General features: G+C 52.7%; 3 protein-coding genes across 3 annotated transcripts; all 3 read left to right on the top strand.

Moving 5' to 3' along the window:
- Positions 1-1562: 1562 nt before the first annotated feature.
- On the top strand, positions 1563-1931 carry GGS23DRAFT_601588 (cytochrome C oxidase copper chaperone-domain-containing protein; the record flags this gene model as incomplete). The annotated part of the gene is made up of 3 exons (XM_051519214.1): positions 1563-1587; positions 1642-1706; positions 1791-1931. 3 exons carry the CDS (start codon positions 1563-1565, stop codon positions 1929-1931), a joined length of 231 nt encoding a protein of 76 aa, XP_051367087.1.
- A 5021-nt stretch (positions 1932-6952) lies between these two features.
- Positions 6953-10036, top strand: GGS23DRAFT_590555 (general substrate transporter). Its single transcript, XM_051517702.1, has 6 exons — positions 6953-7390; positions 7460-7850; positions 7913-8038; positions 8113-8363; positions 8447-8889; positions 8953-10036. Exons 2-6 carry the CDS (start codon positions 7681-7683, stop codon positions 9538-9540), a joined length of 1578 nt encoding a protein of 525 aa, XP_051367086.1. The 5' UTR covers positions 6953-7390; positions 7460-7680; the 3' UTR covers positions 9541-10036.
- A 2967-nt stretch (positions 10037-13003) lies between these two features.
- On the top strand, positions 13004-14348 carry GGS23DRAFT_601586 (uncharacterized protein; the record flags this gene model as incomplete). The annotated part of the gene is made up of 2 exons (XM_051519213.1): positions 13004-13088; positions 13150-14348. The coding sequence occupies 2 exons, from the start codon at positions 13004-13006 to the stop codon at positions 14346-14348; spliced, it is 1284 nt and encodes a 427-aa protein (XP_051367085.1).
- Positions 14349-15022: the final 674 nt, after the last annotated feature.

Genomic DNA, 15022 nt, shown 5'->3' with positions numbered 1-15022 from the left:
TATTCCTTACGATATAATTAAACTAAAGAGGCTATAATAATACGGTAAGACATATCCTTTTAATATATTACGTAATACGTTACGATAGGCCTTATACCTATATAAAGTAACTATAGCTTCCGTAAGTACGAATTATACTATACTTACTACCTAGCTTATTACTTAATTAAATTACTATCTTTATTATTTTTACCTTAATTAAAGATTCGTTTTTATTATTAGATTCGTCGTTCTCCGATTAGTATATTTATTTTAGTTATAGGCGCTTAAGTTACTTCGTCGTACCGCTATAGCCGAATAAGTAACTTTTACGTTTTACTCCTTTTCTTCCCTTACCTCTTATGCCTTCGGGCTAGCGACTACTATATCTTTATAATTAAAGGGTAGACCTAAGATATAATAACTACATTAGATTCCTCGTCTCTCGATTAGTATAGTAATATTAGTGTTATTTACCTTAGATCATCGTACGTACTATAGTCTTCGATAGAGTATACTTTCGAGTAAGCCTATCCGGGACTCCAGTATCGCGTACGCTCTATCCCCCCCCACTATGAACTTCGATAATAATATCCCTAAACTAATTATAAATATTAATAAAAGATCTGTTAATAAATAGCTTAGGATCAGATAACGAAGAAATCTTAACTTAAGGATATAGTGATAGTTTAGAAATAGCTTTAGATTTACTAAAAAAGATAATATAGCAGTATACTTATAAGTAACTAGTTATTTATACATTTTAATAAAGCTCGCTTACGTTACTTCACAATTACTTAATTATCTAAGAATATATAAAATGTTATAAATTAAACTTAACTACTAGTCTACTAAAAGAAGATCTAAGTCCTAGAATTATAAAATAACGAGCTTTTGTAAAGCTCGATTTATAAGTAAATTACAGCTTCCTTTTAGGCAAATAAGCAAGCCTCCTTTTAGATGAATAGATAATCGTTACAAGAGCCTTTAACTATAAATAGGCAACCATTGTAAGAGTCCTTTGCTAACTAATTGGATACATCAGAATCTACACTGGTAGCCTCATCCCAGATTTAGGAATATGTTTTTAGCGAGAGTTAGTAGGGTATTAATGTACGTTTTAACAGTTTACTCTCGGAGCCTTGCTATATTAATTATAAGGTATATAAAACGTATTAAAAGCTAAATCTAGTTAATTAATTAAAAGTATAAAAACTAAACTATTAAAGGTACTTAAATATAGCGTTTTGTAAATAGTTAGCTCTTACGTAGTTTTCTTTAATTCTACTAATTATAGGGCTCCTTTCTTAATGCCTGATTGCTCAGGTGCTATATCGATAGAAAAATAGGAACGAAGGATATGCGTCTATCCAGTGGTTGGTAGATAGTATCTCGCTATGCTCTTAGGTACTTATGTAAGCGCCGGGATCGCCCGTGCATTACAAATCACGTCATGCCCGGCCGTCGAATCGTCGATCAATTCAACCTAGCATCCAACTTTTACGACGAGGGAAGAGGACGTCCATAACACCATCCGCCGTCCGCGACCATCTAAAAGATAATACATAAATAAAAGGACTGCTATGGCGTCACAGAAATTATCAATGCGTAAGCAGAGCTAGCCAAGGTCACTTGTTCCCGTCGCTAATCTCTTCTGCGCAGCCTCGATTTCTTCGAGCTCCGATGCGAGCCGCGATTCCGACGCGGCCGTAGCGTCAAAGCCGAAGGTTTGATTGGAACCCGACATCTCGTTCTTCTCTCTGCCTGCCGGTTTCCAGTAGCACCCTCGCTAACTCACGCTCCCCGTGTAGCCTTGCTGCGTCTGCAAAGATGAAAAATCTAAGCGCGACGAATGCATGTTATTTTCCAAGGCATCGGATCCTGCAAGCGATTGCAAGACGACTGTCCAGCAGTACAAGAGCTGCATGGCCGGGTTCGGCTTTCAGGTGTAAGGAGGAGGGGAGGGGAGACGCACGGTGAGGGGAGCGCGGTCCGTTCCTCCCCGTTTCTCTCGGAAGGGGGATTTGTATGGCATAAGGCCGATCAAATTAGGGGAAACTCGGCGTTCTGGAACCAGCCAGAAGGGATTGCATGTATCAACTGGCTCTCTCTCTCTCTCTCTAGGCGTGTCATGCATTAACACTGGCGTTCGACGAAATAGAAGATAATTTAGAGGCGATGGTGGGGTAAGAAAATACCACTGTTCGGTGTCATTACTCGGTCGTTTTGATGTTCAGGGGGGTTCTCTTTCGGCCTGCCTATGCCGCGAGAGTGACGTTTAACTTGGAAGCAATTCCCTTGACTGCTAACAACCTCACATCTTGAGGGGGCGGGTTAGGCCGGTGTTTATCGCGTGCCAGGCTGAATGCGATGGAGGCGATAACCGAGATGTCCACCGCATAAGCGATGCAGACAACGGCACACCACGACGGCGCCACCCCGGAAGTGATATGGAAAACCCACCACGCCGTCACAGGGCGGCCAATCAACCACGGCGCCCGATACAGCCTCGCGCAGGCCAGTCTCCGTTGTCACGCGCAACGTATGTCTATTCGCCTCCAGCTAGGTTGCGACCTGGCCCGAACCTCACCCAGGTCGTCGTGCCAGATCGGCCCGTCGCCCACCGGAAGTCTCTTCGACTATTCCCGGCGAGCGCCGCGGGCCATCACTTTCGGGGCCCTATTGCCCCTATTCATGCGGGAACTTCCACAAGTGGTCGACCGAGTCAAGATGTGATTCCCGGCAACGCCGGCTTTTTCCTGGTCCGCACCCAGGGCTCTTCCCACGGTCTGCGTGGGCGCATATAGATAAGTATATCGGCGGACCTGTAGATCAGGTGGTGATGGTCATTGTCGGCGTCATCATGGTGGTGTTGTGAGTAGTTGTCCCCCTCCCCCCCTCTCCTTGGGACGTCTCGGCGCAGAGACATCTGTATGAGCAGCACCGAGAATTCCTTAGCTCTGTCCTGAAAGGATTAACGGAGTCGAGGTGCGCTGAGAAGGTATTCTAGGGCGGATGTCCGTCGAGGTAGGTGGCTGACAAGGCATGTTCTACCTACGGTTTTCCCTCAGGCGGTAGGTAGGTACTTTTGGGTTTCGACAATATCGGCCTGTGGCTCGGGCGAAGCCGGCAGGTTGACGCACGATCTGCGAGATCTCCAAGCTCCACCATTCTACCTACATTACCTGCGTACTTAATCTACCTACATACCGCCATCATATCACGGATTTAGCTAACGCGCTACACGGAATTGCTGACACAGATAGGTGTGTGATCGGTTAATAATCGATTTCGTCGAACAGACGAATATGGATCCGTTCTAGGGTGAGGCCTTTCGAGGAACTTTCGTGAATCCCCGCAGCTCCTCTGCCTTGTGCGAAAAGCAGGTCTCAATACTTGTACGTAGACCTTTGACCTTTGTGGGCGTGGGTGGGGATTTCTCTTGGACGAGGCTCAGATGAGGTTGTGCGTTTTGGTGGCGGTTCCTTTCGTGGCCTCGCTGCCTTAATGGTAAGGCACGCAAGACGAGTTGAAAGGTAAACCTAGTTGATCAATTGAAGGTGTAAAAACTAAACTGCTAAAAGGGCTTAAATACAGCGTTTTACGAACAGTTAGCTGTTGCGTGTTTTTCTTCAATTCCACCAATCACAGGGCTCCTTTCCTGATGCCTGATTCCTCAGGTGCCGCAAGGTTACGTGTATATTACATAGGCGGTATGTACTTACCTAGGTACCTAAACATCTAACGCAAGGGCGTATATTCCCTCGGAAGCTTCCGCCGGAGTGTGGAGACGCCTAGCCTCCGTTGTCAGGCGCGTACCTACCTAGGTAGGTAGGTATATATGTCTGTACATGTTCTACGCTGTATTAGGTAAATCTTTTAGGTACCCGCCATGTATCCAGCCGTGCGCGGTACGTCCGTGGGTACCGAGCCTGCGCGTGTCTATCCGATGGACCCCATGTGTCCCTGATGGATGTGTACCTACTATATACACCCAAGGTACATTTTCCAAAACAGAAGGCCATGTACCAGCCACGCTCCCTGGACCCTATGCATCACGCATGGCGGTCCCCGGCAAATTACTAACCAGGGGATATTTTTGCCGCATTTAGGCTAAATGGGAAGATCAACAAGCCTTGATCTCAAATCCCACCACCTAGCAGCCTAGGTAGTTAGCTAGCTAGGTAACAGACCAGCAACACGTAGCACCATCCCCTCTGATAGTATCGTGAATAGTATCGTGACATGCCTGTGCTTGTCCTCGGTTGGTGTCTACGGCCTCGCGCTATGGCTAACTGTGGCTAGACAGCCCGGCGGCGAGCGGCATCGCGCAACTACATGCATCACTTGGACCAGCAAACCCGGCGTGCCTGAGGCGCGCCCAAGACCGCCTTTTTGCTGTGGGCATGTGCCGGGCTGAAAGTCGCCGGCGATGATGACATGAACGTGACCAAGGCCGTGAACCCCGTCGGAAACGGTCTGCTAATTTAGTCGCTCGTGAGGTGAGACGTTGTCCAGTCTCGTCTCCTCTTTTTCCTTCTCTGCGTCCTAGGTCTGTCTGTCCATTCGCTCGTCTGCCTGTCTGTCCTGCTTTCTCTCTCTCTCTCTCTTTCTCTCTCTCTCTCTCTCTCTCTCTCTCTCTCTTTATACTACGTCGTATATCTCGCAATCGCCCGGCATTACGGGACGGCGCTCCGAAGCGAAGCATTCCTCGTTGTTGGTGAAAGAGCTATGCGCCTGACCACGCCGTAAGCGGATTTTACCGATCGAGCAAACCCCCTGCTGCTGAACCCGGTCGTTTTCAGTGTTTGAATTCCTTCGTCGCTTCTGAAGTACATGCATAGCTCAAATAGTTGGTCGGTCTATGAAATGCGCGGGCGCGCGTACGCCAATGTATCGGCCCCATACCCGTCGCCTTACACGACGCAGCGCACGGCGAGACGGCCTCGATGTGGTTGGGGCGAGTACGTAAGTCGCCTCGTGATGCGGACAAGCGAGCTCAACCCCCTCATCGAGCGTGTCGCAGGCGTCCAGGACCACGGAGCAGAACAAGGAGGCGAAGGGAAGCAGAGCATTGCCAAGACCGGTTAATTTAACCCGCCGCGACCGCTGTAGAATGCCTCGGGTCCAATATAACACCCGCCCAACCATACGAACCCGTTTTGGCGAACACGCGATATACTTGCCCGTGAAAAGCAGATTCACCTGACGGCGCAGAATTTCTGGTCATCGGCCGCCTCAATGGCCGGAATTCGTTAGCCGCGCCGGACCAATACGTTCACATGAAGTTGGGGATAAGAAATGGCCTCTAGGGCCAGCGGGCCTGTTCCTCTCATCGCTGTGCTGTATAACACCTTGTCTTGCCATGGCCACGGGGATAGACAATTAATCATGCTTACCAGCCTACCTAGTACCTACCTACCTACGTGCCCGCCTACCTGCCTACGCGCCTAGATTCCTCCTTGGGGCCAAAAGGGGTACAAATTTGGTGTATGTATGCGCGAGTCTCTGTGCGGGCGTGAGCGGCTGTTTTCGTGTGGTGTCGTGGTCTCGGTGAATCTCGACCGCCCCGTCGGCGTCCCGTCGAGGCTCTTCTGAGTATGTACTGCTCCTGCGGTATGGGTAGGAAGTGGGGGTGAGGGGGGGCCGGTGGACGACGTCGAGCTCTATTTGTGCCACCCTATCCCGTGCCGAAGGACGATTCTGACGGGCATGAGGCGATATGGCATTGCTTCTGCCCCAATACAGAAATCAAGGTAGCATGTCCCAGGCCGTCCCCGACACGGTGGAACCGTCTATTCTAGGCGACGGGACATTCGTGCGAGGGATTACAGAAAAAGAAGGGGAGACACGCACGGGCAAGCTGCTGATGAATTGGCAGCAGCGGGAGCAATTTGGGAGGGAGCATGGGTGGGTATCTTGAAACAAGACGCGGCGCCGCGGCGGGGGATGAGAGTGAGAGGTGGCGCCGTCGGGGGGACGTGGAAATCAACGTGCGGCCTCTATGAGTACTCGTCCACCCCGGCCACGACAAATATACGCCACCAATGAGAGGAATGGGGGGCGCTTGGATGCGGTAACTTACACGGCGTCCAAGCAGCGCAACCCTTCTTCGTCTGGTCTCCCGTGGTGGCATTCCAGATCCAGCACGTCGGTGTTACTGGGCGTATTTCCCCGCAAGTCCATAAGCACACACAGGAGCCAGCAACACCGAACCAGAGGACGGGTTGATCACCGTCACCACCACCATCATCACACGGCATCTGCTGCTGTCGCGCCGATAGCGAGTGGGCTTATTACCCATAGGCGAGCAGGGTAACTGATGCTTTCTGGAATGCTTCCGGTACACCTGGGGAAGATGGTCCACCAAACACCCACCCATGATTTATTTCGCCGCCGGCCCCCGTCCCTCCTCTCCCAAGCCGATCCCACCAGTTCGCAATGCACACAAGTAGATATTCTGGTGAGGTCGATCGCGAGGGAAGTAGAATCACCTACCTGACGAACCCCGGCCACGGTGGAGGATCCCCGCTGCTATCCACCCTTACGTAGGTACCTTGGCCATCTCATCTTCCTCCTCCCATCTACTGCCGCCCTCTCACCTCGACGGGCGACAGCGAGATGCCGGAACTTAAGAAGCACATGGGTAGGTACCCAACTAAGTATCTACCATAGTAGATATACCACCAATTGACAAGCCCGTGTACGTTATGTCCCTAAGTCACCTAGGTATCCAAGGTACTCAAGGCAGGTGGGTACATAAGCGAGGTGTACACAGCTGTATCTCGCATGCATCGAGATACCTGAGGTACCTACCTAGGTAGGTAGGTATGTTAGGTACCTAATGGCAGAGATACAGGTATATAGACGCACGGGATAGGTACCTAGGTACCCGGCTGTTTTTTCAGCTTACGTTCCAAGCAGGCCGAGTCCCCGATACGGCGATGCCTCGATTATGTGAGTGGCGTTGCATATAGGAACTCGACCTTGCCCTTGAATGCTCTTCCTCGGCGCCATCCAGAATTTGGTTCATTATCCGAAATGTCATCGCTTTTTTTTTTCTCTTCCGGATCCCAGGAGTCTCCAATGCCAACTGGAACCCGTCCCCGCTCCCCCCGGTACCCTTCCCCCTCCATCTCCTCCCTCCCCTTGACCTACCTCGCGTTGGCTGTCTTTCCCCATGGCACCACGGGGGTTAGGGATGGAGCAACGGGGCAATGGGGTAGCTAAGGCAGATCCGCAACCCACACACACACACCCACGTGAGCCGTCTCTTACCATGAGGGAGGTCGAGCTCGTTCGAGATATCGCTCCTCCTCGGTGGGATGTCCTGCGGACTAGTCGCTCTTGGTGTAAGTCGGGGGTGTAGGTCGACCTCTCGACCGGACCGCTCGCCCGCACCTGTATCCTTGTAAGACCGCCCTGTGCGAGAGGGCCCCTGGCCTTTCTCTTGGTATATCTGGGCTCACGTCCCTTCGAGCTGTGCAACTCCCACCTGCTGCTGTCTACTCATACTCGTTTCTGCCGACGATTCTCGCGTCTCTTCCCCTCCCCCCTCCCCTAGCCATAGATAAAATAGCCTTGCAAGCAAGCCGGCGGGACAAGGTCATCATAAGGCATCCCTAGCGCTCGCATCTCCGAACATAAACACACCTAGTCGTCCGTCAGTTCAGCGACCCGCGGTATCGACCAGCCGCCACGATGGTGATCGGCTTCACGAAGAAGGCGCCCCGAGAGGAGGCAGTCGCGCACTCCCAGGAGGACGCGCCGGCCTTCGAGAAGGTTGACTGGAAGAGAGATCCTGGGTTGAGGAAACTCTACTTCTATGCATTTGTGCTCTGCTTCGCTTCCGCCACGACAGGTTACGATGGGTACGACACAGGTACCACTGCTAGGCATGTGGGAAGATGGGCTAACTCGCACCGTATGATAGCATGTTCTTCAACTCGGTCCAGGTGTTCGAAACGTGGAAGTCCTACTTCAACAATCCCCAGGGATCGGATCTCGGTCTCCTCGCAGCCCTATACCAGATCGGTAGCTTGGGCTCGATTCCCCTGGTGTGAGTATGGGTGATTGCCCTCCCCGTTCGAAGAGAAGGACCCCGGTGTGCTGTTCGCTAACGCCCCATCCTAGTCCTATCCTCGCAGATAACTTTGGCCGCAAGCTCCCCATCATAGTTGGCTGTGCCATAATGATTGTCGGTGCCATCATCCAGGGAACCTCTCAGAACATGGGCGCGTTCATGGGCGGCCGTGTCATGCTGGGGTTTGGCAACAGCTTGGCCCAGATCGCCTCCCCCATGTTGCTGACTGAGATCGCTCATCCCCAGCACCGCGGTCGTCTAACGGCCGTTTACAATTGCTTGTGGAACGCAGGCGCTATCAGTACGTCGACGCCCCGGGATCGATGGCGTGGCTGGGATGAGAAGGAGAGAGGGACGAATGAATGCTAATCTCTATTGATATAGTTGTTACATGGCTCTCGTTCGGCACCAACTATATCCAGAACGACTGGTCCTGGCGTATTCCGGCCATCATCCAGGCCCTTCCCTCGGTCTTCCAGATACTCTTCATCTGGTGGGTCCCTGAGTCTCCCCGATACCTCATAGCCAAAGACAAGCAAGACCAGGCTCTCGAGATACTCGCCAGGTACCACGCCAACGGCAACACGCAGCACCCGACGGTCCAATTCGAGTACCGCGAGATCAAGGAGACGATCAGGCTCGAAATGGAGAGCAAGGCGAACAGCACCTATCTCGACTTCCTCAAGACCAAGGGCAACCGCTACCGATTACTCATCCTCCTGTCTCTCGGCCTCTTTTCCCAGTGGTCTGGCAATGCCATCATCTCCAACTTTGCCAGCAAGCTGTACGACCAGGCCGGGGTTACTGATTCTAACTCCAAGTTCGGCGTAAGTTCTGCAGTTCTCTCGCTCCGAAGAAAGAAGGGTTCATCTAACTCGATGCGTCGTTAGCTCTCGGGAGGTCAAACCATCCTATCCCTCATAGTTTCGGTCACCATGGCTATGCTTGTCGACCGATGGGGCCGCCGACCGATGTTCTTGGCCTCGACCGCAGGCATGTTCGGCGTCTTCATCTTCTGGACCTTGTGTGCGGGTTTGTACGGGGAACACAACGCCCCGGGCGCCAACCACGCCATGATCTTCTTCATCTGGCTATTCGGTTTTTTCTACTCGATGGCATGGTCAGGCTTACTGGTAGGCTATGCCATCGAGATCCTGCCGTATAAGTTGCGTGCCAAGGGTCTCATGATCCTCAACATCATGGTCCAGGCGGCGTTGTGCCTCAACTCATACGCTAATCCGGTTGCGTTCGAGGCCTTCGGCGAGAAGCACTCCTGGAAGCTCTATCTCATCTACACCTGCTGGATCTTCTGCGAGCTGGCCTTCGTCTATTTCATGTACGTCGAGACGAAGGGCCCTACGCTTGAGGAGCTCGCCAAGGTCATCGATGGCGACGACGCGGCCGTCGCCCACGTCAACCTCGAGAAAGTCGAGCAGGAGACTGCTATCGAGTCTCATGATGTCGTGCACAAAGTTTAATGCGGAGCGGGTGAATAATAAGCGTCGGCGTTCCCTACTTGGGGTTGGTTATCTGCATAATATGGTCGGTTTCTGCTGCGACGTCTCGATTCTCTAGTAATGTTTCTACCATGGCTCCCATCTTCGCTGTCGCGTAGAGCGAAGCGTCTATCTCTCGCCATCGATACCTCCCCTCACTTACCTATATAACGAGCGTGGCACGTATAGTCTCTCTCTCCCTCTACCCTTGCATCTGGGTAATGATTGGGGCCATCTTCTAAAAGTCGGGTTATATATATGCATCGATATAGGTATATAGGCATACACATCTAGGAAGTGGGAAGCTATGCCCATCGAGATATACCTCTATTCTTCGAATGTTTTCTCGCAGGCATCGTCCGTGGCTACTTAGTTAACTACCTAGGCTAACTCGAGTAGAGCTATACACTATCATCGGATGCTAGAGATATCTACCTAGGTATATTAAAGCCGCGCACTGCGATTAGTCGGATATCGACCTATTCTCACAGGAGGGTGTTTTCTTATAGGAAGACAACCCGTAGCTCGTCAACTTCCATGGAACACGATGTTAGCGTCAAGTCCGGGCCGTTTAATTGCATCGGGATCCACCTCCAACTCAAAGGGTAGCGTTGAAGCCGAAAGAATTTACTCAACTGTAGGTAAGTAACCTTTTTTTATTACCTATCCAACACTTACTTAGCAGCGCCTATGCGGAATCGAAACTACCTGTATTATCTACCCCTTCTACCCGTCACGCGAGGCAAATCATTACCTACAAGCAAAGCAAGATCAAAATTTGTCTCAGCTTCTTGCCCCCTAGGCCGCTCTCATACCCTAAGCACAAAAATTGCACGCTCATAACCAGCTTTTGCGGGGGTTCAAAAAAAAGAAAAGAAAAAAGCTTCGCTGTTCGTTCGCATAGCGTGAGGCTGGGTTAAAAGGGAGAGAGGGGGAAAGGTACGAGATGGAATCTTTTTCTCTCGCTGCGCAACATGGGGGCGCTGTCGAACATTTACACATAATACGTCTGGACTCGTCGGTGACGAACGTGGCCCGCGAGTTGCGCATCATGGTGACAATCGCCGTCGCCGGTTGGGTCGTCGTTCAGGGGCTGAGGACGCTACTTGGATTCAGCGGCCGCGGCCGCGGAAGGTGAATTGACTACTTCTTCCTCTGGTTATATTTTTTCGGCTGAGGTTGCAGTTGATTTCCACGCGGCCCTCCGGCCCAAGCCCGTATGGGCCCGCACAGCGACGACCGAGGAGGGAAATGCAACCTCACGCGTGTTCGATGGGTCTGTTTTTAATAGGTACGCGTCGCCGCAATATGGAGTTGTTGGGCCTCGTACGGACAAAGCTAGACGAGTCGCTTTGGGCTACCCAGATCTCTTCAAACTCTCCCTAGACCTACCTACCCCAAGGGAAAGTGGCGGTACTACACGCGCTTCCTATACCTATGTGCAAGTCAGGAAATGCTTCGTGAGGCGGCCTGGGAAGCGAAGGTTGGATGTGAGCCAACCCAGCCGTACCTACATACTTTTTATTTCATATTTTATCCGTTTCTTTTTTTTAGATTTGTTTATACGCACCTCATGTTCACGTACTTAGATACCTAGTACCTAGTACCTATACCTACCACCACCCGGATTCCTCGAGACTACCTCCTAGCTACGTCTGAGAAAGTGGTGATCTGAATCCGTAGGCGGGTAGAGATGAGTCGTCTCCTGTTGGTTCATGATATCCGTTTATAGAATACCCCGATTTCGGCATAGACGTATATAGATATGTAGGTATAGGTAGGTATAAAGGTACGGAGGCCAACGGGGCAAGCAGGGTCCCCATATAATTAGGTAGCGTGTAGTATCGAAGGCAAGTCGACGAAATGTCGTCCTTGAGGTTCTTGGACTACTCCATTCATTCTATCCACAACATCGGTAATAGGCAGCCCCCTCACCATCTAACGACTACCTACTGTTTTATGTGATGGTCTGCTGCATTGATAAGGATACCGGAAATGCGCTTGTCGGGCCTGCAAAAAGAAGTGTTATCACTCTACCGAAGTTGCCTTCGCCAGAGTCGCAAGAAACCTGCTGTCGGTGCCGCCCTCCCCACCCCGTTCTCTGAGAGGAAGAAAAGGGAAAGAATGCGTTGTATGGAACTGACTAGGCGATGGTAGGCAACGCGGCCGCGTTTCGACTCTTTTTCTAGGCACGTACCTATCACTTTACCGGGCCTGACGAGCTCATGTTTATGCTAACCCGGGAAGCCCAGGTCGGAGTTCAACAAGTACGTCACGGTGGATAGGAAAGACTTCGCTGTTATCGAGTTCCTTTTGCGAAAAGGCCGGCGCCAGCTAGAGTTATACTCTTCACCCGGCATAAAAGACATCAGATGAACGGCCTGCACGAGGCATCGTACCCTGTGAAGATCTCCTAGAGATGTGGGTACGGCCTAGATGATACCTAGACCTATATCCCCTTTAAGTACGGCGATATGTCCCTGAGCCGTAAATATAATACTGGGCCGGTTTTTATTTTTATTTTAAAAAAAACATATGAATGCAGTCGCAAACCCAGGACATCAATTGCCAGCCTTCTAGTCTCGCTTATAGAGAGTGGTTGCTCCCTCTAGAATGGGTCTGTCGTCTAAGGAGTAGAGAGCCTCTTGAAAATAAGGCGAAGATACCTACAATCCCTGCCTCACGAGCTTCTCTTGAAACGGACGTGCGGCATACGGTTACCTAGCTACTCGAACTGCGCCTCGCCCCCTTCATCGACACACGGTCGTTATACCTACCTATCGGGAATGTCCCCACGTGCCTGTAGTAGGTACCTACATATCTAGGTATACTCTGGCTCCGTCGTTTGGGGGGCGCTCTATAAAAAGCGGCCAAGGAGTACGAAACGGGGCCTGCTTCTTAGAAGAGCCTAGAAGCTCAAATCCATCGCCCGGTTTGACGGTTTGATCTCGGCGACCTACTTTCCCGGATCCTGCCACCTTCTCCTGTTGTCGTCGCCGGGGGCGTGAGCGGCAGCACGTCCAGGCGTGCTTACCTAACGGGAATCCTGCGCGCAGGAAGTACCTACGTGTAGACCCAGGTAGGTGGCGCAGGCGCATTGGCGTGGAAAGTACGAGTGGCCAGGCTCGACATACTCACTCATCCATACAATATACGAATCATTTCGTCCAATGCATAGGCACTCAAAAAATCAACCACCTCCCTACCTCCTCAACGCTCCGCCCCCCTCTCGCCCCAAGTCCTCAAGGTCCTTCTCTCATAGGTAGCCGTGGAGAGTGGACGGCCTAGGCTAGGTCAAATTGCCGCCCTCTATTGATGCCTCCCCCATCGATGCATCGCCTGCCGAGACAAACCTGCCCTCTCCCCGTCGCTGCATTCGGTGGCGAGTTGTTTCGCAGAAACCCAGCCTAGAAAGCTGAGTCGGCGTCTCGAGTCCGAGTCGAACATGTCAACGGCGATGGCTACCGGCACTACCGCCATCTGTCCGGCTGCCACGTCTCGCCCGAAGCACCGCGCTTGCGACGAATGCCGTATGCCTAGCCACCGCCCCCCTCCGTCCCGCGTTCAAACGCAGACTGACCATCGCCACAGGCACGCGTAAACTCGCTTGCACCAAGGAGCCAGACGGCTGCTCCCGCTGCTTGCGCGAGGGCATCGACTGCCACTATTCCCCGCAGAAGCCCATGGGCCGGCCGAGGAAGCGACCCCTGGACGAGCCGAACGGCGAAAGCGCTGCCGGTGCTCCCGCGGTGAGAAACACGATGACCGACGTCGCGGCCGATACGCCGGAGCTCGACTTCTCCTTCCTTGGCCATATGGCTACGGAGGATGCTCAGTCTTACCCGCAAACCAGCCAAGAAAAGCCTTTCTCCTGGGCCTTCGGCTACGCGGGGAACAGCCTCGGGGACGTGGGCTTCGACACGGTTCCCCAGCATACACCCTCCTTCTCCCCGTCGAATATCGACCCGTCTTTGTTCATTTCCGAGCCCCCGGGTGCGGAGCAGGTGCCTAACCTGTCGCCGAACTCCGCCACCACGCCCGAGAGCATCGATAGCTCGAGCGCTCTGCCGCCGCCGTCGCCGGGCTGCGCGCACACCGCAGCCCTGTACCTATCCCTGGACTCGATGCAGAGGCTCCCCGAGGGCGTGGAGGAAGGCATCCGACACGCGCGAAAGGCGACCAAGACGGCGTACGATGTCGTCTACTGCCCGGTGTGCTCGTTCAAGATCGAGCCCCCCCACTCGGCAGGCTCCGAAGGGATCATGCGCAACTTCCAAAACCTCATGTTGCTGGCCGCACTGATTCCTAGCATCGTGCACGCTTACCAGCGCATCCTAGAGACCGTCGACCAGGAGGTCAAGAAAGCGGTAGCGGAGCGTCGCCGGCTTGTTTTCAACCTAGCTGGTTTTGGTGGCGTCCTGTTCGGGGACGAAGTAGTAGGGCGCCGCTGCGGCTGCACCTCCACCAGCCTTCTTAACCACCGCGAGATGGAGCCCGCCATGTGGCGACTCACGACCAGGGCGCTCTTGAGAGCCGACATCTACGGGCTGTCAGGCACGAAGACAGAGGTGGCCGACGGTTCACCTCTGTATATCGGCCTTAAGGACATCGTGCTCCAGATGGAGCAAAAGTCGAAGGCGCGGCACGCGGTTGTAGACGCTCTGATAGAGTCTGGCGCTTGGCCGGAGCCGAGTTGCGGCTTCAAGATGCATGCCAAGGGCGAAACGCCGACATGCCAGAGGGTCATCGCCATTGCGAAGGCGTCTATAGAGTCGCTGGTCATACCGTGAGGCGGGCGGTCGACTCATCTTTATGAATACTACGACGCCTTAGCTAGGCATCAGTCACGCCAGAGGGATGTCCCGACCTGAGATTTCGGGCGACTAGATCGAAATTTTCAACACGCAGCGTAACTACCTAGCACCGCCATTTATCTGTTCCATGTTTGGACCCACGGCACTTCTAGATCTAACAGCTACTAGCACGGGGACGGCAACCTCCCGTCGTTTGGACGGTGGCCGTAACGTATAATCGGTTCGTTCCACCTTCCGCAACCTTGACTTGTAGCTTCTGGGCGGTGCTGACACGGGCCATGCAGGTTTCGCGGCCTTCGCAGTACTCCCTTTTTGAACATCCGATACCCAGCCTACAGGTTGGGGCCTAACGAGGGGGCCCCCGAGGCTCGTCGGTATCCAGGGGGCGTGTAGGCGTGGTCGGCCAAGATCCGTTCGCGGTTACGTCGGAGCGACCCTCAGCAGAGGCTGGTAGAAGAAGGAGGAAGGCCGAGGAGAAGACGTGAGACCCAGGTTGTGCTCGTACCGCGGGCACCGTTTCGCCCCAAAGAAGTGGCTTATCTCCGCCATCACCCAGGGCTGGTGAGGGGGAGAAGCCAAAACGAGTGGTCGGGTAGGCTCGCAGGAATACTGCACCAAGAAACAGCACCCACTCGACTAGAGGCGTTTCC

The sequence above is a fragment of the Durotheca rogersii genome (assembly GCF_024521655.1).
Source record: "Durotheca rogersii strain YMJ 92031201 chromosome Unknown GGS23scaffold_64, whole genome shotgun sequence".
NCBI lineage: Eukaryota > Fungi > Ascomycota > Sordariomycetes > Xylariales > Xylariaceae > Durotheca > Durotheca rogersii.
The sequence above is the reverse complement of the archived record's forward strand: the minus strand, read 5'-3'. Positions and strand labels throughout refer to the sequence as shown.

Coding starts and splice junctions, on each gene's coding strand:
- GGS23DRAFT_590555 (XM_051517702.1), top strand. CDS start 7,681: ATGGTGATCGGCTTCACGAAGAAGGCGCCCCGAGAGGAGGCAGTCGCG. Junction 7,851..7,912: donor GCCACGACAGGTTACGATGG/GTACGACACAGG, acceptor ACCGTATGATAG/CATGTTCTTCAACTCGGTCC. Junction 8,039..8,112: donor TTGGGCTCGATTCCCCTGGT/GTGAGTATGGGT, acceptor GCCCCATCCTAG/TCCTATCCTCGCAGATAACT.